Source organism: Chiloscyllium plagiosum, unplaced genomic scaffold (assembly GCF_037043375.1).
Source record: "Chiloscyllium plagiosum isolate Xiang-an unplaced genomic scaffold, Cpla_swu_hap1 HiC_scaffold_15, whole genome shotgun sequence".
Classification (NCBI taxonomy): Eukaryota; Metazoa; Chordata; class Chondrichthyes; order Orectolobiformes; family Hemiscylliidae; genus Chiloscyllium; species Chiloscyllium plagiosum.
Window position 1 is genome coordinate 58,280,961 of NW_028270153.1, and position 26,176 is coordinate 58,307,136.

The 26,176-nt window shown below is 41.9% G+C and overlaps 1 protein-coding gene across 2 annotated transcripts in view; it reads right to left on the reverse strand.

The window, feature by feature from the left end:
• Nucleotides 1–26,176, reverse strand: part of snx21 (sorting nexin family member 21) — a 62,597-nt gene that overhangs the window by 14,782 nt on the left and 21,639 nt on the right. For both annotated transcript variants that reach the window (XM_043710161.2, XM_087994976.1), the window contains exon 3: nucleotides 7,526–7,677. In XM_043710161.2, the coding sequence (XP_043566096.2) occupies nucleotides 7,526–7,677 (152 nt within the window). The remainder of the gene's footprint in view (nucleotides 1–7,525; nucleotides 7,678–26,176) is intronic.

The window sequence follows — 26,176 nt, forward strand, 5'->3', positions numbered from 1 at the left end:
CGGAAATGTGATAGGTGGGAAGAGGTCAAGGTGAGGGTGATAGGTCAGACTGGGGTGGGGGCGGAGAGGTCGGGAAGAAGATTGCAGGTTAGGAAGGAGGTGCTGAATTTGATGGATTTGACTGAGACAGGCTGGGGGGAGGGGAAATGAGGAAACTGGTGAAATCCGAGTTCATCCCTTGTGGTTGGAGGGTTCCTAGCCAAAAGATGAGGCGTTCTTCCTCCAACGGCCGTTTCGCTGTGGTCTGACGATGAAGGAGTCCAAAGACCTGCATATCCTTGGTGGAGTGGGAGGGGGAATTGAAATGTTGAGCTACAGGGTGGTTGGGTTGGTTGGTCCGGGTGTCCCAGAGGTGTTCCCTGAAACGCTCCACCCGATGTGGCCTCCTCTATATTGGGGAGACGGGCCGCCTACTTGCGGAGCGTTTCAGGGAACACCTCTGGGACACCCGGACCAACCAACCCAACCACCCTGTAGCTCAACATTTCAATTCCCCCTCCCACTCCACCAAGGATATGCAGGTCTTTGGACTCCTCCATAGTCAGACCACAGCGAAACGACAGTTGGAGGAAGAACGCCTCATCTTCCGGCTAGAAACCCTCCAACCACAAGGGATGAACTCGGATTTCACCAGTTTCCTCATTTCCCCTCCCCCCAGCCTGTCTCAGTCAAATCCATCAAATTCAGTACCGCCTTCCTAACCTGCAATCTTCTTCCCGACCTCTCTGCCCCCACCCCAATCTGACCTATCACCCTCACCTTGACCTCTTCCCACCTATCACATTTCCGACGCCCCTCCCCCAAGTCCCTCCTCCCTATCTTTTATCTTAGCCTGCTGGACCAACTTTCCTCATTCCTGAAGAAGGGCTAATGCCCGAAACGTCGATTCTCCTGTTCCCTAGATGCTGCCTGACCTGCTGCGCTTTTCCAGCAACACATTTCCATCCCAGTTGGATAGAGAACTGGCTAACCAGTCGAAGTCAGAGAGTGGTGGTAGATGGTAAATATTCAGCCTGGAGCCCAGTTACAAGTGGAGTTCCGCAGGGATCAGTTCTGGGTCCTTTGCTGTTTGTAATTTTTATTAATGACTTGGAAGAGGGAGTCGAAGGGTGGGTCAGTAAATTTGCAGATGATACGAAGATTGGTGGAGTTGTGGATAGTGAGGAGGGCTGTTGTCGGCTGCAAAGGGACTTAGATATGATGCAGAGCTGGGCTGAGGAGTGGCAGATGGAGTTCAACCCTGTCAAGTGTGAGGTTGTCCATTTTGGAAGGACAAATAAGAATGCGGAATACAGGGTTAACAGTAGGGTTCTTAGTAAGGCGGAGGAGCAGAGGGATTTTGGGGTCTATGTTCATAGCTCTTTGAATGTTGCCACTCAGGTGGATAGAGCTTGTAAGAAGGCCTATGGTATATTAGCGTTCATTAGCAGAGGGATTGAATTCAAGAGACGTGAGGTGATGTTGCAGCTGTACAGGACCTTGGTAAGGCCACATTTGGAGTACTGTGTGCAGTTCTGGTCACCTCACTTCAGGAAAGATGTGGAAGCTTTGGATAGGGTGCAGAGGAGATTTACCAGGATGTTGCCTGGAATGGAGAATAGGTCGTACGAGGATAGGTTGAGAGTGCTAGGCTTTTCTCATTGGAACGGCGAAGGATGAGGGGTGACTTGATAAAGGTTTATAAGATGATCAGGGGAATAGATAGACAGAGACCTTTTCCCCAGGTACAACAGAGTGTTACAAGGGGACATAAATTTAAGGTGAAGGGTGGAAGGTATAGGGGGGGATGTCAGGGGTAGTTTCTTTACCCAGAGAGTGATGGGGGCATGGAATGTGCTGCCTGTGGGAGTGGCAGAGTCAGAATTATTGGTGACCTTTAAGTGGCAAATGGATAGGTACATGGATAGGTGCTTAAGCTAGGACAAATGTTCAGCACAACATCGTGGGCAGAAGGGCCTGTTCTGTGCTGTATTGTTCTATGTTCTAAATCTTGTCACCTTATTATATGTGATTGGTCTTTCTTGTCATTAAGATTGTATTATTACTAAAAAAAACATATAAATAATGTGTAACTTTCAAATGTAATTGCGCAACTTCACCACGGAACACAGAAGCTTCAAACTCTGTGTTGCTGGATAGAATTGCGTGAAAGTACCTTAATTCAATAAACTAATGACCGTTGCTTTTTGAATGGACTGCATTTGTTGATTCTTTTGCCCGATCTCAAACCAAGAGGCCCCTCTTGAGGGGTCGTAGATCTTCACCAGCACCCGTGATCTTTCAGAAAGCAGTTTTTCCACATAGCAGAGGATCATATTACCAGGTAATCATTGCAAATTTGATCTGGTTTACTGAGGTCAGTTAGGAAAGGAAATCTGCTCTCTTTACCTAGTTTAGCCTACATGTGACTCCAGATTCACAACAATATGTCTGACTCTTAGCTGATCCCTGAAATGGACCACAGAGCTAATCAGGATAATTAGGGATGGGCATCCAAATGCCCATCCAGCAACATCCACTTCTCAAGGAAGAATACAGTAGAACAATGCTGTAGCTCTTGATTAACATCCTTCTGAATTGTTGCCTTGTTATTCTATACAAAATTATTACTTTGTTTCTTCCTTCCTAAAGGACTTAAAACAGTTAAAGCATCTCATAGGACTTCAGTCCCCTTATATTCTTTACTTGTAGATGTGAAAGTTGAAACTTTATTGCTGGAACAGCACAGCAGGTCAGGCAGCATCCAGGGAACAGGAGATTCGACGTTTCGGGCACAGGCCCTTCTTCATTTCCTGAAGAAGGGCCTGTGCCCGAAACGTCGAATCTCCTGTTCCCTGGATGCTGCCTGACCTGCTGTGCTGTTCCAGCAATAAAGTTTCAACTTTGATCTCCAGCATCTGCAGACCTTACTTTCTCCTTGTAGATGTGAAAGCCAGCATTCTATTAACCTTCTAATTTTTTTTTGATAGCTGCCTATGACATTTTAATGGTCAGTACATGGACTATAAACTTGTTTGACTGATACTGATTTTAGTCTTTCACCATTAAGAAGGTACTCAGATCTATCTATTTTCTGGCCTCAACTTAATCATACTGGAATCTATTTGCTACAATTGTGTTTACTTATTAGATAGCTCTTCAAAAGATTTAGTCAGGTCCTTCAGGCTTAACTCACCCTTTATAAACTTAGGCTGGCACTATTACTAAGCAGCTAAACATTTCATGTGTTCAGTTATTCTATGGTTAATTATAGACTAGTAATTTCCTCACAGCAGCTGTAATGCTAAAATAGAGTCATAGAGATGTACAGCATGGAAACAGACCCTTCGGTCCAACCCATCCTTGCCGACTAGATATCCCAACCCAATCTAGTCCCACCTGCCTGCACCCGGCCCTCCAAACCCTTCCCATTCATATACCCATCCAGATGCCTTTAAATGTTGCAATTGTACCAGCCTCCACCACTTCCTCTGGCAGCTCATTCCATACACGTACCACCCTCAATGTGAAAAAGTTGCCCCTTAGGTCTCTTTTATATCTTTCCCTTCTCACCCTAAACCTGTGCCCTCTCGTTCTGCACTCACCATCCTAGGGAAAACACTTTATCTATTTATCCTATCCATGCCCCTCATAATTTTGTAAATCCCTATAGGGTTACCCCCTCAGCATCCGACACTCCAGGCAAAACAGCCTGTTCAGCCTCTCCCTATAGCTCAAATCCTCCAATCATGGCAACATCCTTGTAAATCTTTTCTGAACCCTTTCAAGTTTCACAACACCTTTCCAACAGGAAGGAGACCGGAATTGCACGCAATAGTCCAACAGTGGCCTAACCAATGTCCTGTATTGCCGCAACATGATCTCCCAACTCCTGTACTCAATATTCTGACCAATGAAAGAAAGCATACCAAACGCCTTCTTCACTATCCTATCTACCTGTGACTCCACTTTCAAAGGAGCTATTAACGTGCACTCCAAGATATCTTTGTTCAGCAAAACTCCCTAGGACCTTACCATTAAGTGTATAAGTCCCGCTAAGATTTGCTTTTCCAAAATGCAGCACCTCACATTTGTCTAAATTAAACTCCAGCTGCCACTTCTCAGCCCATTGGCCCATCTGGTCAAGATCCTGTTGTAATCTGAGGTAATCCTCTTTGCTGTCCACTACACCTCCAATTTTGGTGTCATCTGCAAACTTACTAACTGTACCACTTATGCTCACATGACAAAACGTAGCGGACGCAGTACTGATTCTTGTGGCACTCCACTGGTCACAGGCCTCCAGTCTGAGAAACAACCCTCCACCACCACCTTCCGTCTTCTACCTTTGAGCCAGCACTGTATCCAAATGGCTAGTTCGCTCTGTACTCTGTGAGATCTAACCTTGCTAATCAGTCTCTCATGGAGAACCTTGTCGAATGCCTTACTGAAGTCCATATAGATCACATCTCCTGCTCTGCCCTCATCAATCCTCTTTGTTACTTCATCAAAAAACTCAATCAAGTTTGTGAGACATGATTTCCCACGCACAAAGCCATGTTGACTATCCCTAATCAGTCCTTGCCTTTCCAAATACATGTACATCCTGTCCTTCAGGATTATCTCCAACAACTTGCCCACCAGCGACGTCAGACTCACTGGTCTATAGTTTCCTGGCTAGTCCTTACCACCCTTCTTAAACAGTGGCACCACGTTAGCCAACCTCCAGTCTTCCGGCATCTCACCTGTGAATATCGATGAAACAAATATCTCAGCAAGAGGCCCAGCAAACACTTCTCTAGCTTCCCACAGAGTTCTAGAGTACACCTGATCAGGTCCTGGGGATTTATCCACCTTACGCGTTTCAAGACATCCAGTATTTCCTCCTCTGTAATATGGACATTTTGCAAGGTGTCACCATCTATTTCTGGCCTTTAATTTTCTGGTTTCCCTTTCTCACCTCTCTTAAGGAGCTGCATAACATTTGCAATGTTCTGCTCCAAAGGAAGAGTTTCTGAATTGCAAGAAATTTAGAGAATTATAGTTAGGGCAATACCAAAGATTAAAATTCTTTTTTTCAATGTATTTCGAGGATTTGTCACTTTTTACCATCATATTTTCTCCAGTACTATTATTTTGCTCATGTGAATTATGGTGAGTCCTTGTCCCTGATACAAGATTAGGTTTATTGCGTGAAATGGCACATCTTTATCATTTGGCGGCACGGTGGCACAGTGGTTAGCACTGCTGCCTCACAGCGCCAGAGACCCGGGTTCAATTCCCGACTCAGGCGACTGACTGTGTGGAGTTTGCACATTCTCCCCATGTCTGCGTGGGTTTCCTCCGGGTGCTCCGGTTTCCTCCCACAGTCCAAAGATGTGCGGGTCAGGTGAATTGGCCATGCTAAATTGCCCATAGTGTTAGGTTAAAGGGGTAAATGTAGGGATATGGGTGGGTTGCGCTTCGGCAGGTCGGTGTGAACTTGTTGGGCCGAAGGGCCTGTTTCCACTCTGTAAGTAATCTAATCTAATCTAATCTATCAAAAATACTGACTGCCATTAATTAACCAACATTCCTTACTTTAATTAGGAACATTATCATTGTTAGCTTCAATAACACTCTTGATGTTTCCCCAAATAGAACTTTAAAACAATTGTATTGAATTTGATGTCTCATGCAAGTTCATATTCAAGCTCTTTTTTTAAGCACATACTGTCTATTTTGTTGTTCTTTGTGCACTTCTTTTCACCAGGGTTTACACATTTTCATCTTTTCTTGAAATTTCTGTACACCTTTCTTCTTTAGTCATCTGTTTTTTCTTTGTCAGGTAACATTCTTATCCATTTTGGGTATAAACTGTTTATGTATCATAATCAAATCATTTTTGAGCAATTCCCACTGATCTGACATTTTATCTATTAATAGCCACTGTCATAGTTTACTAATAATAGCCACTGTCCCACCCTGTTGTTGAGACAGCTATATCTGGAATCATAGTGCCCTAATGAAGAGCACGACCAGCTATCACCCTAGTTAAGCCACTCCTAATGGGTCAATTAAAGTAACACTGGATTGCTGCTGCCTGTCATTTCTATTTCTGCTTTAATTAACAAACCTAACACCATTAGAAATGCAAGAAGCCTGTTTGAATTTTTAAAAGGAAGATTAAATTGATACAGGATTACACAATGTGTCATTTGTGACCCAAACAACAATTAATACTGTTGCCTAGATCTTTGAAGAACATGGGCAAAAAAACCTTTGGCACAGGAGACTGTTTAGATAATGACTTGCATTCAATATATAATTATAGAGTACAAGTAACTATGGCATTCTGTGATTAAAAAGATCCTTTACTATAAATGAACTGAAAAATTAGTAGGACACATTGACATATGGTAGCTCATACATCCCTCCAACTGTTGGTACAATTTAAAGAAGTAATTACACATTGTTTTAAAAACTTCAGTTATTTATAGGAAGATGCATATGTTCAGAATTTTAAAAGGAACAAAATGGACTCTGAAAAACTGCTTAACTTTTCAGTCTGTAACTAATATACTTCAGTTTAGGAACATTAGGCAATAAGAAAAGTGTAAAATGTTGCAGTTTTTACCAATCAAAAAGAAAAGCATCTAAATGAAGTTTGAAGAGTTTGAACTCCTAACTTGAGACCTTCTATCAGAAAAACGATTTTTTTTTTAAAAAGTAAAACATACTCTCAAGTGTGTTTGCATGAGAAAGATGAAAGACAAGAAACAAAAGCAAATCCACTTTTCTAAAAAAAATCATTCTCTGGATGTGGACATTGCTGGCTAGGCCAGTATTTGTTACCCATCTCCTAATTGCCCACAGGTCAGTTGACAGCCAACCACATTGCTGTGGGTCTGGAGTCACACGAGACCAGACCAGATAAGGACATCTGTGGCTGTGAGAATTATAAAGAGCAGCAGCAATGTGAACACACACCACCCATAAATGGATTCTACGTCTGAGTGTTTGAGCGTTTGTTCATTTACGGTCAAAATGAAATCCAAATGTGTTTGCGAGAGCATGTTTCAAGTTTCCCATCAAATCAAGTCAAGAAATTAACTCAAAATGGTTCTAGTTGACAGAATAGCAAAACTCCCCGAGTTGCTGAATCCTAGTTCCAAGTGGCCTGGTTTGGAGATCTCAGTCTATTGCCACTTTACTACGTTGTAAGAAACTGTTCAGATGCTGTTCATTCTTCAAGCTTATTGACAGATTCTAGATTTAACATCAGTGAATCTATGGCAATGTCAGATTGGAGGTATTTGGGGACAGATAAAGAGAAAAATTTCCAGAGAAGGGTCAATCTAATTCAGCTGATCTCACTCTATTAAAAAGTCTGTCTAATCCCTTCCCTTTGATGATATTCTCATTTTTCTTTAGTTTTGTCTATGCTATTCACCTCAATGGTTAGACTATAATAAGGTGTAGTTTTTTTTGACACATTAATGCCTTTCATCAAGAAAACGAAGGCTTATCTATTCAACAGTTAACCTCAACAACATTAAACACTCACCACATATTTGGAGGACGTGTCCTGAACTACATTGGCACTAGTGACTTCAAAAATTAGTTTTTCTACGAGGTGGTTCCCTTTAGATTTCTTCCAACTTTCCTGAAGGTGTCTAGTAAGCATGTTGCAGTGCTTCGCCTCGCCCCAGAGGCTCTCTGAAAAACACAAAGTGAATTTTAATCTTGCCACAAAGACAGCAGACAAAGTACTTAGAATTAACTGGTAGTTAGCTAACTTCAGTATATCATGAATGGAACTGGGCCAGATGGACTAAAACCAAAGGTGGCTGACAGGAATAACAGTACCTGAATAACAGGCTACCTTTAGGCATATTCAAGGAACGTTCCCTCAAAAGAGAAAGGCACGACAAACAAAAGCAGAGCTTCCTGGATGACAAAGGAGATAGAAACTAAGATAAAGTAGGAAAAAAGTGCGCTTATGACAGGTGTCAGGCAGTAAGTACAGTTAGGAATTAAAATGAATACAGAAGGTTCAGAAGGAAGGTGAGAAAATAAACACATGGAACAGAGAAATTACTGGCAGGGAAAATCCCAAAGTATTCTATGAGCACACAAATTGTAAAAAGGTTTGCAAAAGGAGTACAGTTAAGTAGGGACCAAAAAGGGGAATTACACATGGAGGCAATAGGCATGTTATATGAATACTTTGCATCTGTTTTCATTTATGAAGCAGATTCTGCCCATGGTATGATGGAAGAGGAAACACAGTCATTTACAACTGAGGCAAATTGATAAGGAGTTGGTATTCGATAAGCTTTCACCATTTGAAGTCGATCAGACACTGGGACCAGATGCATCCAATGATATTAAAAGAAACGAAAAAGACATTTCAGAGGTATTGACAACAATCTTTCAATTTTCCCAGGATTCCCAGGATGATGGTGCTAGAGGATGGCGAATTGCAAACCTCATGTCCTTGTTCAAAAACAGGTTGGCAAGGTGGTCCAGTATTAGATTAGATTACATTACAGTGTGGAAACAGGCCCTTCGGCCCAACAAGTCCACACCGACCCGTCGAAGCGCAACCCACCCATACCCCTACATTTACCCCTTACCTAACACTACGGGTAATTTAGCATGGCCAATTCACCTGACCTGCACATCTTTGGACTGTGGGAGGAAACCGGAGCACCTGGAGGAAACCCACGCAGACATGGGGAGAACGTGCAAACTCCACACAGTTAGTCGCCTGAGGCGGGAATTGAACCCAGGTCTCCGGCGCTGTAAGGCAGCAGTGCTAACCACTGTGCCACCGTGCTGCCCACCAATAGAACGTCAAAACAGTAGGAAAAACTCTGCAACTAATTATTTAGTGTTGAGAATGTGGTGCTGGAAAAGCACAGCAGGTCAGGCAGCATCCAAGGAGCAGGAGAGTCGTTAGGATTCCTAATGAAGGGCTTATGCCCGAAACGTCGATTCTCTTGCTCCTCGGATGCTGCCTGACCTGCTGTGCTTTTCCAGTACCACACTCTCGACTCTGATCTCCGGCATCTGCAGTCCTCGCTTTCTACTGGACAGGATAAGATAGGACAGGATAGGATTAATTATCAAGTGCAAAATTGCCTATTGATTTGGAATAGCCAGCATGGATTTGTTACAGGAAAATTATGTTTAAGTATCTTGCTGGAGTTTTTTGAAGAGATAACAGAGAGGGTTACGAGGGAAATACTGTTGATGCAATGGCCTTGACTTCCATTTATTGAGAATAGAATTATAAGTCATGAATTTAAAGGAACAGTAATAACATGGATATAAAATTAGCTGAGATAAAAATGGAGAAGATTTATAGGGTCGTTTCCCTAGGTTCGTATTGAGATTTTTGTTTTTCCTATAATTTATAAATGATTTAAATTTTTGTATGCAGGGGACAAGTTCAAATGATGTCACAAAACTTAGGAAAATTGGTAAATATGAAGAGGATAGTGTGGAACCTAAAAAGGACATTGACAAAGGAAGTGCAGAAAAAGCAAAAGGAAATTTACATTACCAAATGTTGTAGCTTAAGAAAGTTAAACCAGAAGTTTGAGAGAGCTTGGAAGCGGACAGGACGAGTCATAAACTGTGGTTCAGACAAGTGATATTTCAAATTTGTAAATTTTCTGAAAATTTGAAGCAAAGTAATTTGAGAAAGTATTATGCAGGCAGAGGTTTCAGAACTTATGGTTACACCTGTACAAATGTACAATGAGTTTGAGAGTTAAACAAAATAATTTTGACAGGTAGATAAGAGCATTAAAGAGCACTGAAAATAATTATGATGCACTCAGAGACATCATTCCTTTAGAAGAATTGAAAATTTCCCTACCTTGTAATTCACGTAGAAGACCAAAGGGTAGCAAAAGCAAGATAAACAGTTATAATGGCTTATGATTATGAACTGATCTGTAAACCTGTCTTAGATTAGATTCCCTACAGTACAGAAATAGGCCCTTTGGCCCTACAAGTTCACAGCAAACAGTAACTCACCCACACTCAGTCCCCTACCCTATGTTTTATCCCTGACTAATCCACCTAACACTATGGGCAACTTTGCATGGCTAATTCACCTGATCTGCACATCTTTGTATTGTGGAAGGAAACCGGAGAACTCAGACGAAACCCACGCAGACACAGGGAGAATATGCAAACTCCACACAGAGAGTTGCCAGAGGTGGGAATCGAACCTGGGTCCCTGGCGAGGCAACTGTGCTAACCACTGTTTTCTGTCACCCCAGAAGTTTGAAAGAGGTAAGAAATAGGAGAGTGAAAGGAAGGCAGGTAACTCAGACGGATAACGGACAATAGGGAATGTCCCAAAAACACTTCCTCAGACTAGGAAGGAAAGTGTTGAAGGTGGAGGTGAAGTTAGTTAAAAATCACACAACACCAGGTTATAGTCCAACAGGTTTAATTGGAAGCACTCTAGCTTTTGGAGCGACGCTCCTTCATCAGGTGATTGTGGAGGGCTCGATCGTAACACGGAATTTATAGCAAAAGTTTGCAGTGTGATGTAACTGAAATTATACATTGAAAAATTGATTGTCTGTTAAGCCTTTCATCTGTTAGAATACAGTGATAGTTTCACTTCTTTCATGTGTAAATCACAAAACTCTTTTTTTTAAAGTTGCATTCTCGGGTTAGCTGTTAACAATGGTGATAGCTAGACAATATGTTGAAAGTGTTAGCCCCCTGTGTTCTCTGTCTATGACCTGATGTTTAGATTAATTCCAATCTAAAAAGTAAGATAACAGAGTTTTACATAAATTCATGCAGTTTTTGAGCTCAGAGTTCTACATGCACGTATGTGGTTTTTGAGCAAAGTGCAATGTAACTCTGAAAGTACCAAAAAAATTCACCACACTAAATATATGTGTGCATGTGGGTCTTTGTCTGTCTGTGTGTGTCTGTCTGAGGTGGGGATTGTGAGTGTGAGAAAGTGTGTGTGTGTGTAGTGAGTGCAGAGTGTCTTAAGTCTGTGAGGGGGTGCATGTGTGAGAGTCTGTGTGTCTATAAGGGTGTGTGTGGGTGTCTGTGTGCACGTCGGTGTGTATCTGTGTCCATGTATTTGTGAGAGTGTGTGTATGTAGGAATATGTGTGTGTGTGTGTGTGTGTGTGTAGTGCAATGGTGGTCACCTGTAATGTGACATGAACCCAAGATCCCGGTTGAGGCCCTCCCTATGGGTACCGAACTTAGCTATCAGCCTCTGTTCGGCCACTTTCCTCTGCTGCCTGTCCCGAAGTCCACCTTGGAGGATGGTCACCCGAAGGTCCAAGGCTGAATGTCCTGGACCACTGAAGTGTTCCCCAACTGGGAGGGAACCCTCCTGTCTGTTGATGGTTGTGCGGTGCCCATTCATCTGTTGTCATAGCCTTTGCTCGGTTTCCCCAATGTAGCATGCCTCCGGGCATCCCTGCCTGCAACGTATAAGATAGATAATGTTGGCTGAGTCACATGAGTACTTGCCATGTACACGGTGGGAGGTGTTCCCACGCGTAATAGTGGTATCTATGTCCACAATCTGACACGTTTTGCAGCGTCCATCGTGACAGGGTTTTATGGAGTTGTCCTGAGAGCCGGGCAGTTTGCTACGAACAATGATCTGTTTGAGGTTTGGCAGTTGTTTAAAGGCAAGTAGTGGAGGTGTGGGGAAGGTTTTGGTGAGGTGCTCATCCTCATTGATAATGTGTTGCAGGTCACGAAGAACATGGCGTAATTTTTCAGCCCCTGGGAAGTACTGAACAACGAAGGGTACCCTGTCGGTTGCAGCCCGTGTCTGTCTCCTGAGGAGGTCATTAAGGTTCCTTGCTGTGGCACGTCGGAACTGGCGGTCGATGAGTTGAACATCGTACCCCGTTCTTGTGAGGGCGTCCCTGAGTACTTTCAGATGTCCGTCACGTTCCTCCTCATCTGAGCAGATCCGATGTATGCGTAGGGCTTGTCCATAGGGAATGGCTGTTTTAATATGTTTTGGGTGGAAGCTGGAGAAGTGTAGCATTATGAGGTTGTCTGTGGGTTTGCGGTAGAGTGTGGTGCTGAGGTGTCCGTCCTTGATGGAGACGCACGTGTCCAAGAATGAGACAGACAGTCGAGAGTAGTCCATGGTGAGTTTGATGGTGAAGTTAGAAAGCTTAAATGTTTCTATAGTAATAAGGTAGGCCACGTTTATTTGTAACATTGGAATTTGCAAAGTAAAACCAAGGGACCGTGCAGCAGTTAGTAAAAATGAGTTAGAGAAGTGAACTCATAAAGATAACACTACAGACAAGATTGTAGCTCTATTGAGAACAAAAGAGCTGAGGTAAATTCTGTTTTCAGCAAAGCAATATGTCAGACAGATGAGAGGTATAGAGGGTTTTTGTGGAAAAAGAATATGATTCCTTTTTCTTTAGGTGAAGTAGCGAAACACTCAACCGTACGGGGGCAAGATAATCACTTTTACTGGAGAAAAGCTTAGTCTTCCCTCCAGAAAGTTTGACGGGAACTAAGAATAATTGGGATTCACAGAGAATATATTCTGGTTCAATTATATAAAGCACAACTGGCAGATGACCAGCTATCAGCAGAAGTTGTTGTCAGGGTACTAAAGACATTACCTTTCCAGGGTGTAGACTTACTTCTGAGTAATGATTTGGCAGGACTAAAGATCATAGCTTTGCCCATAATTCCTGAATGCCCAAAGGCAGTTCAAGGAATAGAACAATTACAGGAACAGGTTCTCGGTATTTTCCCCATGTGGGGCAGCCAGAGCAATAATTCAACGAAACACAGTAACAGTTGATACAACACCACAAACAATGAAAGGATAGGTGAAATTTTATGAAAGGTGTAGATACTTCAGAGGGAGTTTTTCATATCATTGGTTGAGGCACAGAAAACAGATCCTGAATTACATAAATTAGCACAGTCAACTTATACTGAGGTACAGGCAGATACGAGTTCCAGAGCACTATCTTAAGATGGACTGTGTAGAGCTATGCAAGGGTATGAGAAAACTTCCCAAAACAAAAAGAGGGTGGCCAGATAAATATGCAATAACTAGAAAGTGAGGAGTGGGTTTACGATCAAAGACGTTCAGTCCTAGATCACAGATATTAATTAGATTGCTCTGCATTTTATATAAGTTTTGCTAAAGTTACATTCTTAATAATAAACAAAAAAATTAACTGTTTAACATATAATCTTTGTATCCAAGATCAATTATTTATAAGGTGTGGCGAGCAACAATTGAGCAAATTTGAAGATCACTGAATATTTTAAATTCACTGTGTTGTTATTTCAGTCATACTGAAGCTGATTTGGTTTGATTTGCTGTCCTTGTGTCGTAAAAGTGCTCTGACATAGTTTGATTTGCATGCAGCTGCTCCCAGTCTCCTTGGGCCAAACTGAGGGAAGGTGAGGGTGGGGTTTGGGAAGAGCAGAAATGGATATTAACATTTATAATATATTTATTATTTTTAATGCAGCAGGAGTTAAGGCTATTGTTAAGATCATTATCTCTGTTAATACTTGACTAATCATGATTTTAAAATTAGTCAGTGCTCCAAGTCAATTCCTGTTTTGCTAACAATCTGAAACCACAATGCTAGATTCTACTGGTCTCAAATTTCTCTTCCTATATTGTGATGATATTTCATTGTGGGACAGAAAATATTTACAAGGATGTTACCCTGTTTGGAGCCTCTGAATTAAACGGAGAGGCTGAATAGGCCGGGACACTCTTCCCTGTAAGATTGGAGGCTCAGGGGTGACCTTATAGAGGTTTATATAATCATGAGGGGCATAAATAGGGTAAATACCCAAGGTCTTTTTTTCCCCAGGGTAGGGGAGTCCAAAACAATAGGGCATAGATTTGAGGTGACAGGAGAAAGATTTAAAAGGGACCTGAAGGATAAATCTTTCATGCAGAGGGTGGTGCGTGTATGGAACAAGCTGCCAAGGAAGTGGTGGAACTGGGTACAATTACAACATTGAAAAGGCATCTGGAAGGGTAAATGAATAGGGAGAGTTTAGAGGGACATGGACCAAATGTTGGCAAATGGGATTAAGTCAGATTGGGATGTCTGGTCGGCATGGATGAATTGGACTGAAGGGTCTGTTTTGCGCTGTATGGCTCTATGACTAATTGATTGTGAATAAAAATAAAACTTTTCTACAATTTGATTTTGTCGTTTAAATTAGGAGGGAATAGTCATTTGATAGCACAGAACTTGAATATTGCTGAAAAAAAGATGTATTTGTCAAAGCTTTTTCTTCTTGCACACTTTGCAAGAAAAATTAAAGTAAAAGCATTTTTGCTGTATGAAAGGACAGCTGATTGGCTGGCCACTTGTCTCAGAGAATAACGACATGGAGAATGGAGCAATTAATGATGACTGACAGTAAACCATGAAGCTTTGTTGAAATTTTAGACAAGGCACAATGAATCTGATTATGATTTGGAGATGCCTGGGTTGGACTGGGGTGTACAAAGTTAAAAATCACACAACACCAGGTTATAGTCCAACAGGTTTAATTGGAAGCACTAGCTTTTGGAGCACCACTCCTTCATCAGGTGTTTGTGGAGGACACAATCATAAGACACAGAATTTATAGCAAAAGTTTACAGTGTGACGTAACTGAAATTATACATTGAAAAATACCTTGATTGTTTGTTGAGTCTTTCATCTGTTCGAATACTTTGATAGTTTCACTTCTTTCATACGTAAATCACAAAACTTTTTTTAAAAGTCACATTCTCAGGTTAACTGTAACAATTGGTGTTAGCCAGATAATATGTTTGAAGGTGTTAGCCCAGTGTGTTCCCTGTCTGTGCCATAAGGTTTAGACTGATTCTAATCTAAAAAGTGAGTTAACAGAGTCTTACATGAATTGATGCAGTTTTTGAGCAAAGTACAATGTAACTCTGCAAGTACAAATTCACCCCACATGTGAATATATGTGCATGTGGGTTTTTGTGTATGTGTCTGGGGTGGGGGGGGGGGGGGGGGGGTTGAGAGTGTGAGAGAGTGTGTATGTGAGTGTAGAGTGTCTAACTCTGTGAGAGGATGCGTGGGAGTGTGTGTGTGTCTGTTTGTATACGTGTGTGTGTAGTGCAATGGTAGTCACCGGTAGTGCGACATGAACCCAAGGAGCGGCGCTCCAAAATCTAGTGCTTCCAATTAAACCTGTTAACTATAACCTGATGTTGTGTGATTTTTAACTTTGAATCTGATTAGTGAAGGCATTACCCTGAGAAATAAACAAGAGAATGGCTGCCATCTGTGTCTTTGGGTTAAAATATTGCATCTGCAAAGTACACGGTCCCAAAGAGTAATATGGTTGGCACAGTGGTTAGCACTGCTGCCTCACAGTGCCAGAGACCCGGGTTCAATTCCCACCTCAGGCAGTTGTCTGTGTGGAGTTTGCACATTCTCCCCGTATCTGCGTGGGTTTCCTCCGGGTGCTCCTATTTCCTCCCACAGTCCAAAAATGTGCAGGTTGCTCTTCGGAGAATCAGTGTGGACTTGTTGGGTCCGAAGGACCTGTTTCCACACTGTAGGGAATCTAATCTAATCTAATGTGGCTTCCAATACACAAACGTGCACCATACTGTGAGCTCAACTAACAATCCTAAATTGATTGCCAATGTAATTCTCCACTCACTCTAGATGATGTAGCAAATGCGATCCAACTGCAGCACATATAATGTTGAACAATGCATTGTGAATTTTGCTTGCGCAAGCTGGTTGGGTACAGACAGTATCTTAACAAAACAAAGAATTGCAGATACTGAAGATCGGCAATGAAAACAGAATGTGCTGACAAAACTCAGCAGGTCTGGCAGCATCCATGGCGAGAAAGCAGAGTTAACGTTTCATATCCACTAAACCTTCTTCAGAAATGTGGTCAGTATTTTATGTCCTATAAATAGCTGAAGGGATTCGCTGTTGAAACAAACCACCTGTCATTGGAAGACATGGCCTGCATTTCTAACTTCACACTGGCATCAAACTTCATAAACTCATTAGGGAATATTCTGTTGTGTGAAGATTACTTCCTGTTTCTGCTTCCTGGAAAAAAATGAAAAGAATTGCTTACAGCGAAAAGTAACAAAGGATTTACTGTTCAATAAGCTTGACATGAAGATATCATGCACTTTGATCAGAATCCTATAATATGTTCTTTACTTTATGTTTGTCCATCTGCTTGCAGAACTGGTAAGGATGCTAATCTGCATTCACAAAGAACCCTTGCTGATTCATTGTTCAAAAATGCTAACGGAGAACATTTTCCTTAGATTTGGAGATCAATGTGACAAGCCACTGGAAGAATTCCAGTCAATGACTAATTTTCTGTTTATCTGAAGAGCAAATAAGTGATGAGAGGACCTCCCATGGCATTATTAATGAGTAGGCTGCAACCTGGAAAACAGTCATGATGTTTTCTGCAAAAACAACCCAGTCCCTTTTGAGGCTGCTGTTTGGATATTACTTTGGGAATACAATTTAACATAGTCACATATATCAATTAGATTAAATTGCAGATTCTCAGTCAGGAGAGGTCAGGATGAAGTGGGTGGCCTCTTATTTCTACAAAATATTTCTTAGTCATAGTCTTATCCCTACCATATTCTAAAATCCTTGAAAATGGTTTTCTTGGCAACATCCATACTTAACAATCTGATTTTCCATTTGCCTCACTTTCTAATCTTTGTGACCAGTTCAATTTCTTCTCCAGAAGCACTCATTCTTTCCTTCATCTTTCCCATACACGATGACCTCCCTGTTTTGAACCTCATCTGCCTGAAACCTATATCCATTTGTCTCAGTTACTCATTCTGTAAGACCGATCAACTAGCAACACAGATCAGTCTGCTTTCAATCCTAACATGACCTAACCACATGCACAATGTTAAAAAGCACACAACACCAGGTTATAGGAGAAAGTGAGGACTGTAGATGCTGGAGATCAGAGTCGAGAGTATGGTGCTGGAAAAGCACAGCAGGTCAGGAAGCATCAGAGGAGCAGGAGAATTGACGTTTCGGTCATGAGCCCTTCATCAGGAATGAGTCTTGTGGGCCGAGGTGGTGGTGGTTGGGGGAGCTGAGAGATAAGTGAGAGGGAGGTGGGGCTGGGGTGGAGGGGGTAGCTGAGAATGCAACAGGTAGATGAAGGTGGGGGAGAAGGAGATAGATCGGAGAGAAGGGTGGAGCGGATAGATGGGAAAGACGATGGCCAGGTCAAGAGGGTGATTCCAAGTTGGAGGCTTGGTGGGGCAGAAACTCTGTATACATTGCACCATCATCCGCCTCTTCCACCACCTACAAACAGACCCTTCCACTAGGGATTTATTTCCCTTCCCACCCCATCAGCGTTTCGGAGAGACCATTCCCTCCGCAACTTCCGTGTCAGATACACGCCCCCCACAAGCCCACACCTGGCACCTTTCCCTGCTACCCCAAGAAGTGCAAAACCTGTGCCCACACTATTCCCCCCAATCCGTGCCCACCCCGTCCTCATCTCCGTCCAAAGCCCTGAAGGATCTTTCCACATCTAACAGAAATTTACCCGCACTTCCAATGTCATCTACTGTATCCGTTACACCCAATGTGGTCTCTTCTACATCAGGGAGACAGGACACCAACTTGCGGATTGTTTCAGAGAACATCTCTGGGACACCCACACTAACCAACCCCACCAACCAGTGGCTAAACACTTCAACTCCCCCAAAGATATGAAGATCCTGGGCCTTCTCCATCGCCAAACCCTAACCACCCGACGCCTGGAGGAAGAACGCCTCATTTTTCACTTTGGGACCCTGCAACAACACAGGATTAATGTGGATTTCACCAGTTTCCTCATTCTCTCTCTCCCCCCACTCCCCCCCACACACACCCCACCCTCCAGACCCAAGCCTCCAACTCAGTGCTGCCCTCTTGACCTGTCCATCATCTTTTCCATCAACTGCTCCACCCTCCTCTCTGACCTATCACCTTCTCCCCCACCTTCATCTATTGCATTTTCAGCTATATACCCCCAGCCCCACACCCCTCTCAATATATCTCAGCCCACCCCGGACTCACAAGCCTCATTTCTGATGAAGGGCTCATGTCCAAAACGTTGATTCTCCTGTTCCTTGGCTGCTGCCTGACCTGCTGTTCTTTTCCAGCACCACACTCTCAACACCAGGCTATAGTCCAACAGGTTTATTTAGGAGTACTAGCTTTCAGAGCGTTGCTCCTTCATCAGGTAACTGTGGAGCAGAATCATAAGACCCAGAACTTACAGCAAAAGATCACAGTGTCATGCATGCAACTGATACGATATTATTGAACAAACCTAGATTGCTGTGAAGTCTTTCATCTTTTAGAATGGGTTGCAGGTATTGGTTCATTAATATGTAAATCACAGAACTTCTTTCAAATCACATTCTCGATATAACTGAAGGTTTTACAAAAAAAGGTGACATCTCAGCTCGGACAATGCATTAAAGGTGTGAGGTTAGAGTCGGTCTGTATCCCAATCTTGAGTCAGACTGGTTCTATTTCCAGAGTAGGAATTTATGTAATGTCACATGGATTGACTGCCTGCAGATTGTGTGCTCTTTGAACGAAATAGAACGTTTCTGCAATTAATTATGCAAATGCAAATTAACCTCTTAGACTTCTGTATGCGCGCGTGCGTGTGAGGGAGACAGAGAGATCAAGAAAAAAGTGTCTGTGAGACCGTGTGTTTGTGTGTCTGAGAGAGAATGTGTGTGTGTGTGTATGAGAGGGTCTGCATGAGTGTGTGAGTATCTGCGTGTGTGTGAGTGTACAGTGTGGTGGGGTCACCTGTAGTGTGACATGAACCCAAGATCCTGGTTGAGGCCATCCTCACGGATACTGAATTTGGCTATCAGCCACTGCTCAGCCACCCTGTGTTGTTGTGTATCCTGAAGTCAGCCTTGGAGGATGGTCATCTGAAGATCCGAGGCCGAATGTCCCTGACTGGTGAGGTGTTCCCCAACTGGGAGGGAACATCCCTGTCAGCCGATTGTTGCGCGGTGTACACAAATACTTTGGACCTGCTATTATTGCCAACTGCACTGCACTCTCGCCCACAGCCGCACAGAACACCCAACTTCTCAACCCTGCTTCTAAGTTCATCGAGGAAACAGTCAGAAGAGCTTTCCAATGGATGTTTTGTTCCTTGGTAATATTTAAGCCATTTTCCTTGCTGTTTCTTTAACAGAGATTTTCAGGTCAAACAGTTAAAAACAAATTAGACCTACATCAGACTTACTCTCAACTGACAATGCTATAGATCCCAGGCTACCAGTGATCCCAGGTCTGGAACTCAACCTGCTTTGTATCTAAAATAAAACAAAGAACTGTGGATGCTGGAGAACTGAACAAAAACAGAAAGTGCTGGGGATTCTCAGCATGTCTGGCAGCATCTGTGGGGAGAAAAGCGGAGTTAACATTTCGAGTCCAGTGACCCTTTGTCAGAATTCCACCTGCGTTCTCTCTGACTCTCCTGCTTGCATCGGCATTGGTATTCTGCAAAGCAGGTTGCTGTCAGTCAGGCTACTTGCGGATTGTTACCCTAAGTCAAGAAGATCTGAATTCAACGTATGAACTGACTCTTTGGTGCAAGGAGATACATGTAGATCATGATGATGCAACTGATCACATGACTGATATCACCAAGAGAAGACACTAGTTTGGAATAAGCATGTGAAGAGAAAGGTATGCTGTGTTTGAGAACCTTCTATGAACAAGTGCAAATAAGGGAGGATTGGAGTACTTCAAGCACTGAAGATCCTTTTGTAGAGGTAAGGAGCAAACAGCCTCAAAGTTTGTGCAAGGGCAGATTTCCACAACTCATAGTACCCCAGACTGCATCTCAAAGTGCAATTAGCAGTAATTCTTCCAGAAACTGAATCTAAAGATAAAAGGAGAGTCCAAAGGACAGAGTACATCTGGAAGACTCAGAAAGCAGGCCATGGCCACATAAGTCATAAAGCTGAGAAAGGAGAAAATTCCAAAGGCAGGAAAACAAAAATCTTGGAAGACTTTGATTACAGGGCTAGACTGGGACAACCACAAACGGCAAAAAAACAGAACCTCAGCAGAATCTGACGCCAAGCTAAAAGCCTGCAATATTCTGGAGTGGAAACAGACGGGATTGGAGCACTTGAACAGTCAGAAAGAAAAACCCAAGTACTCAACCACGTCAGTCATTTGTAGTAGTACAGAGATGTGGATTTGTCATTACTTTAATCATTTGATAATGCAGCAATCATACAACAAGGCCAAAAGTTGGAGCTCTGTAAGGAAGTTTAAACAATACAGAACAGCTTCAGGTTCACGTGCGGAAACATTACCAAGTTAACGCATTTTATACACTGTAGGTACAATAGCTGTTCCAGTAAGAGTTCATCAGTGATATCAGCGATTGAGAGAATCCTTTTCATGGAATGAAAACCTTTTTTAACTGATTTATATGATGTAGGATGATATTGCAGATATGTAGTTTTAAGGAATTAATTAATTAGAGACCAAATAGTAGTTGGTGAGAAGTTAACCAACTTTGTTCATTCCAAGGAGGATTCAATACTGGAACAGGAAATTCAATCCACAATGGAGGCAGAAATCAAAGTCCAAAATCAAACAAGGAAACACTAGGAATTATTCTAATATGGTCAGAAGTGCAAAGGTTTGAAACAGAAGTTAGATTGATGTGGAAGCAGCTGTTTCAATACTGGCAGAGAGCTTGTTATGACTAAAGTCTCTGAGTCAGACAGGCAAACATTAAACCCCAAGGTCAAGAAGATATTGATTTTCAAGTGCGTGGGAAAATTACTGTAAAGCTTAGTCACAGAAATATTATATATACTCAAGTGACATATTACATATACTGAGGATTCAAAATGCAGTGCTGAACAGAAATGCACGTGTTTGCTTAAGTCTGTTTGAGAAAGTGGATACAATACTTCAGAACGAAGACAAGACAGGATTTCAGCAAGAATTTCCAAAGTTATTTAATGGTTAGGCAGTTTGAAGTAGAGTACCACATTATTCTTCAAGAAAACCCTAACTCATCAGCATGTACATTGCTGGTCAAAGGATGATGATTGGCAATGTAAAATCTCAGTCAGACAGCATGATTGTAAGCAAGGTTTTAGCAGCAGTGATAAAATCAACACAATGGTGTTCTAAGCTAATAGCTGATCCCTAAAGACAGAGAGAATTAAGGCTGTGCGAGGATCTCACTTAGATCAGAGTGATGCTGGAAAAGCATAGCAGGTCAGACAGCATCCGAGGAGCAGGAAAACCAACGTTTCATCGGGATCTAAACTCTGGTTTCCAGCATCTACAGTCCTCACTTTTGCCGAAGGATTTCACTTAGTTAAACAAAGGGCTAAGTAGGAAAATCCATCCTATTTCATCTATAGCTTGGTAAAATTGACAACAAGTGTGTTAATCATAAAAATGGATGCCAACAATAGGTTCTGGCAAAAACCAATCCAATTGCCAACTCCACTTATATATAGCATAATTCAGAATGTATTGCTTTAACTGTCTACCATAGGGAATCTCATTTGCACCACAGATTTTTCTAAAATTGAATGTTTGGAAACATGGAATCCTTTATCAAATGGTTGACATCAGGGTTCATGGAGAAATGAAGATAATACAAGACCCAGGCCTCCCAAATGAGAATTGTAAATTCTCCAGAATGGTTATATTTTGGGGACACAATATCCCAGAACAACATGTCAGTGGATCAATGGAAGCCTAGGACCATCATTGCGCATGTGAAAATGTAGTACAGTGCTTCTTAGGCGTGGTAAAACAAGTGGGAAAATTTGTCCCCAAATTAACCAGCCAGCCTTGCTCAATTCCACAAATGAGCTTTCGGAAAAAAGTCAACAATAGTATTAGTATCAAGAGCAGACTACAGCTTTTGCAATGTTTAAAGTGAAGCAACTTTCTACTAAGATTTTAGCAAGCTACAATCCAGTCTTACTCACTTCAGTCCACATGAACCAAGCGTCGTCCTTATTAAAGTGCAAACTGCCGAACACAAAAAAAATCTCTTTTACATCGAGATGTTTCATGAGACTGAATAGAAGTCAACAAGAGAAGGAAGTGTTAACAGTTACATGGGAATATGAAACTTTCACTGGCAGTGTCCCTACTTCTAAGTCATGAGTTCAATGTTTAGGTTTGCTCGCTGAGCTGTAGGTTTGATATCCAGACGTTTCATTACCTGGCTAGGTAACATCATCAGTGGCGACCTTCAAGTGAAGCGAAGCTGTTGTCTCCTGCTTTCTATTTATATCTTTCTCCTGGATGGGGTGATGTCATTTCCTGTTCATTTTCTGAGGGGTTGATAGATGGCACTCCAACCACAACGCCATAAACAAGCACATGGATCTAGATGCCATCTGTCAACCCCTCAGAAAACGAACAGGAAATGACATCACTACAAACCCCAGGAACCCCATCCAGGAGAAAGATATAAATAGAAAGCAGGAGACAACAGCTTCGCTTCACTTGGAGGTCGCCACTGATGATGTTACCTAGCCAGGTAATGAAACATCTGGATATCAAACCTACAGCTCAGCGAGCAAACCTACACCCGAAACCTCAACCTGAGCTACAAACCTTCACAAGTCTTGTGTCATGAGTTCAAGTCTCATTTGCTGCAGAGGTGTGTAATAACATTGCTGAACAAGTCAATTAGAAAATATTTACCAGTGATTCTTCATGGTTTGTGCCCAATCAACCAAAAACACAAGTTGATGTCCAGAAGTGGAACAAATTAAAACCACTGCTCTTACTGAATATCCTTTTTTTTCCTATTTATGAAGCCAAACTTAAACTCTGTGCAATGTTTGACAACACATTTATATGAGGAATGGGTCTCGTTACAAAAGCAGGAAAAATTAACTTTTAGATTGACTCTCTCAACTCAGTCTAGTTATAATTGACTTGGGTGTTAAAACAGAACTCCAAGGCTCTATTGTAATATTATTTAGATTAGAGGAAATCTCAAAAATGCCTCTGTGCATTCAAAACTCAGACTATGCTGTAGTTATATCTCATCAGCGGATGTTCCAGACAAACCATAAGTAATGACAGATACACTGTCAAGGGAAGCTGTGAAGAGAGTGGAACAAGTTCTTATTCTTGTAGAAGTAGTAGCGATTGTGTGGCAATAGCCAACACTTTACTGGCAACTGAGGGAAACTTGAAATTCATGCAGCTCAAAAATCTAACAAGGAGGGCACAAGGTGGGATGACTCTGTCTTGAAGGGTGTTTGTTTTATGGTCCAGCAGATCAAGTCTTAAAAAGGTTACAAAAGCAAAGACAGCATTTGTCAATAGTGCAAGATTTATAATCATATGAGAATAGTTATATATCAAAGTCAGTGTAAATAGAAAACCTATAGAAATTCAATGGGGACATCTAGATATCACAAAATGCACAGCACAGCAATCTGTACAATAGCCAAGCATTTCACAAGAATACACTGGATTATATTTCATCATACCAAATCTGTGCTAGTAATAGATTTGTTTTATTTTGGAAGACAGACGTATTTATCATATTTATCATAAGAGAAAAAGTATAACATAGCTAAGATAAGTGGGAAAACTGAGGACTGGGAAGCTTTTAAAGAGCAACAGAGGATTACTAAGAAGGAAATACGCAGAGGAAAAATGAGGTACGAAGGTAAACTGGCCAAGAATATTAAGGAGGATAGTAAAAGCTTTTTTAGGTATGTGCAAGGCAAAAAAATGGTTAGGACAAAAATTGGGCCCTTGAAGACAGAAACAGGGGAATATATTACTAGGAACAAAGAAATGGCAGAGGAATTAAATGGGTACTTCAGATCTGTGTTCACTTGGGAAGACACAAGCAATCTCCCTGAGGTAACAGTGGCTGAAGGACCTGAACTTAAGGGAATTAATATTTGCCAGGATTTGGTGTTGGAGAAGCTGTTAGGTCTGAAGGTTGATAAGTCTCCGGGGCCTGATGGTCTGCATCCCAGGGTACTGAAGGAGGTGACTCGGGAAATCGTGGATGCGTTGGTGATTATTTTCCAGAGTTCAATAGATTCGGGGTCGGTTCCTGAGGATTGGAGGGTGTCAAATGTTATACCACTTTTTAAGAAAGGTGGGCGAGAGAAAGCAGGTAATTATAGACTAGTTAGTCTGACCTCAGTGGTGGGAAAGATGCTGGAGTCTATTATAAAGGATGAAATTACTGCACATCTGGATAGTAGTAACAGGATAGGACAGAGTCAGCATGGATTTATGAAGGGGAAATCATGCTTGACTAATCTTTTTGAATTTTTTGAGGATGTAACTATGAAGTTGGATGAAGGAAATCCAGTAGATGTAGTGTACCTGGACTTTCAGAAAGCTTTTGATAAAGTCCCACACAGGAGGTTAATGAGTAAAATTAGGGTGCATGGTATTGGGGGCAAAGTACTAGATTGGATTGAAAATTGGTTGGCTAATAGGAAACAAAGGGTAGTGATAAGTGGCTCCATTTCGGAATGGCAGGCAGTGACCAGTGGGGTACCGCAGGGATCCGTGCTGGGACCACAGCTTTTTACAATATATGTTAATGATATAGAAGATGGTATCAGCAATAACATTAGCAAATTTGCTGATGATACAAAGCTGGGTGGCAGGGTGAAAAGTGATGAGGATGTTAGGAGATTACAGGGTGACCTGGACAAGTTAGGTGAGTGGGCAATATGCATGGCAGATGCAGTTTAATGTGGATAAATGTATGGTTATCCACTTTGGTAGCAAGAACAGGAAGGCAGACTACTACCTCAATGGAATCAATTTATGTAAAGGGGCAGTACAGAGAGATCTGGGTGTTCTTGTACACCAGTCAATGAAGGCAAGCATGCAGGTACAGCAGGTAGTGAAGAAGGCTAATAGCATGCTGGCCTTCATAACAAGAGGAATTGTGTATAGAAGCAAAGAGGTGCTTCTGCAGCTGTACAGGGCCCTGGTGAAACCACACCTGGAGTACTGGAATGGCAGGATTACCTTACACAAAGACTGAAGCGACTGTGCTTGTATACCCTTGAGTTTCGAAGATTGAGAGGGGATCTGATTGAGACGTATAAGATTATGAAAGGATTGGACACTCTGGCAGTAGGAAACATATTTCCACTGATGGGTGAGTGCCGAACCAGAGGACACAGCTTAAAAATACGGGGTAGACCATTTAGGACAGAGCTCAGGAGAAACTTCTTCACCCAGAGAGTGGTGGCTGTGCGGAATGCTCTGCTACAGCGGGCAGTGGAGGCCCACTCTCTGGATTCATTTAAGAAGGAGTTGGATAGAGCTCTCAAAGATAGTGGAATCAAGGGTTATGGAGATAAGGTAGGAACAGGATACTGATTAGGAATGATCAGCCATGATTATATTGAATGGCGGTGCAGGCTCGAAGGGCTGAATGGCCTACTCCTGCACCTATTGTCTATTTGATTATTACTCAAAATCAATTGAAATGACAAGAGTCATTCAACCACAGAAGAATCAGTGATCTGAGCATGAAAAAAATCTTGCCAATATACAGTTCTCAGAAGAATTAATATTGGACAAAGTCTTCAATTTGTAGGAAGTTCACTTCAATTTGTAGGAAGGCATTGAGCAACTGTGAAGTTCTCCACTCTATCTTTTAATTGAACAACAAGGAAGTCAAGAGAGTTACAGACTGACACCATTCAATTCTGGCTGCTCAACAGTGAAATTATTAAATGCAGAGGAGTTTAAAACTGGATTTACCAGATCTAGAATACAACCTCAAGCCAAGCATAACCTCTCAAGATTAAGACGGTGTATAACAATTTAACAAAAGCTAGACAAGAGAAAATAATAATGGTAATATTGATGAGAAAAGGAATAATGTTATTAATCACTACAAAAAATTTGTAAGTAAAAGCAAAGTATTGCAATAAGATAGACCAAACAGAGATCAGTCTGGAGAAGATATGGTATTGAGATTCATGAAAATTATAACAATATCACTTATGTCATAACATCAGTGAAGAAGACATCAGTCTAGAATGAGCTTGTGAAGAGACAGAGGTCTTAGACACCGCACTAGAAACTGCATTTGAGAAACTTCTATGAATAATCAGACTGTTTCCA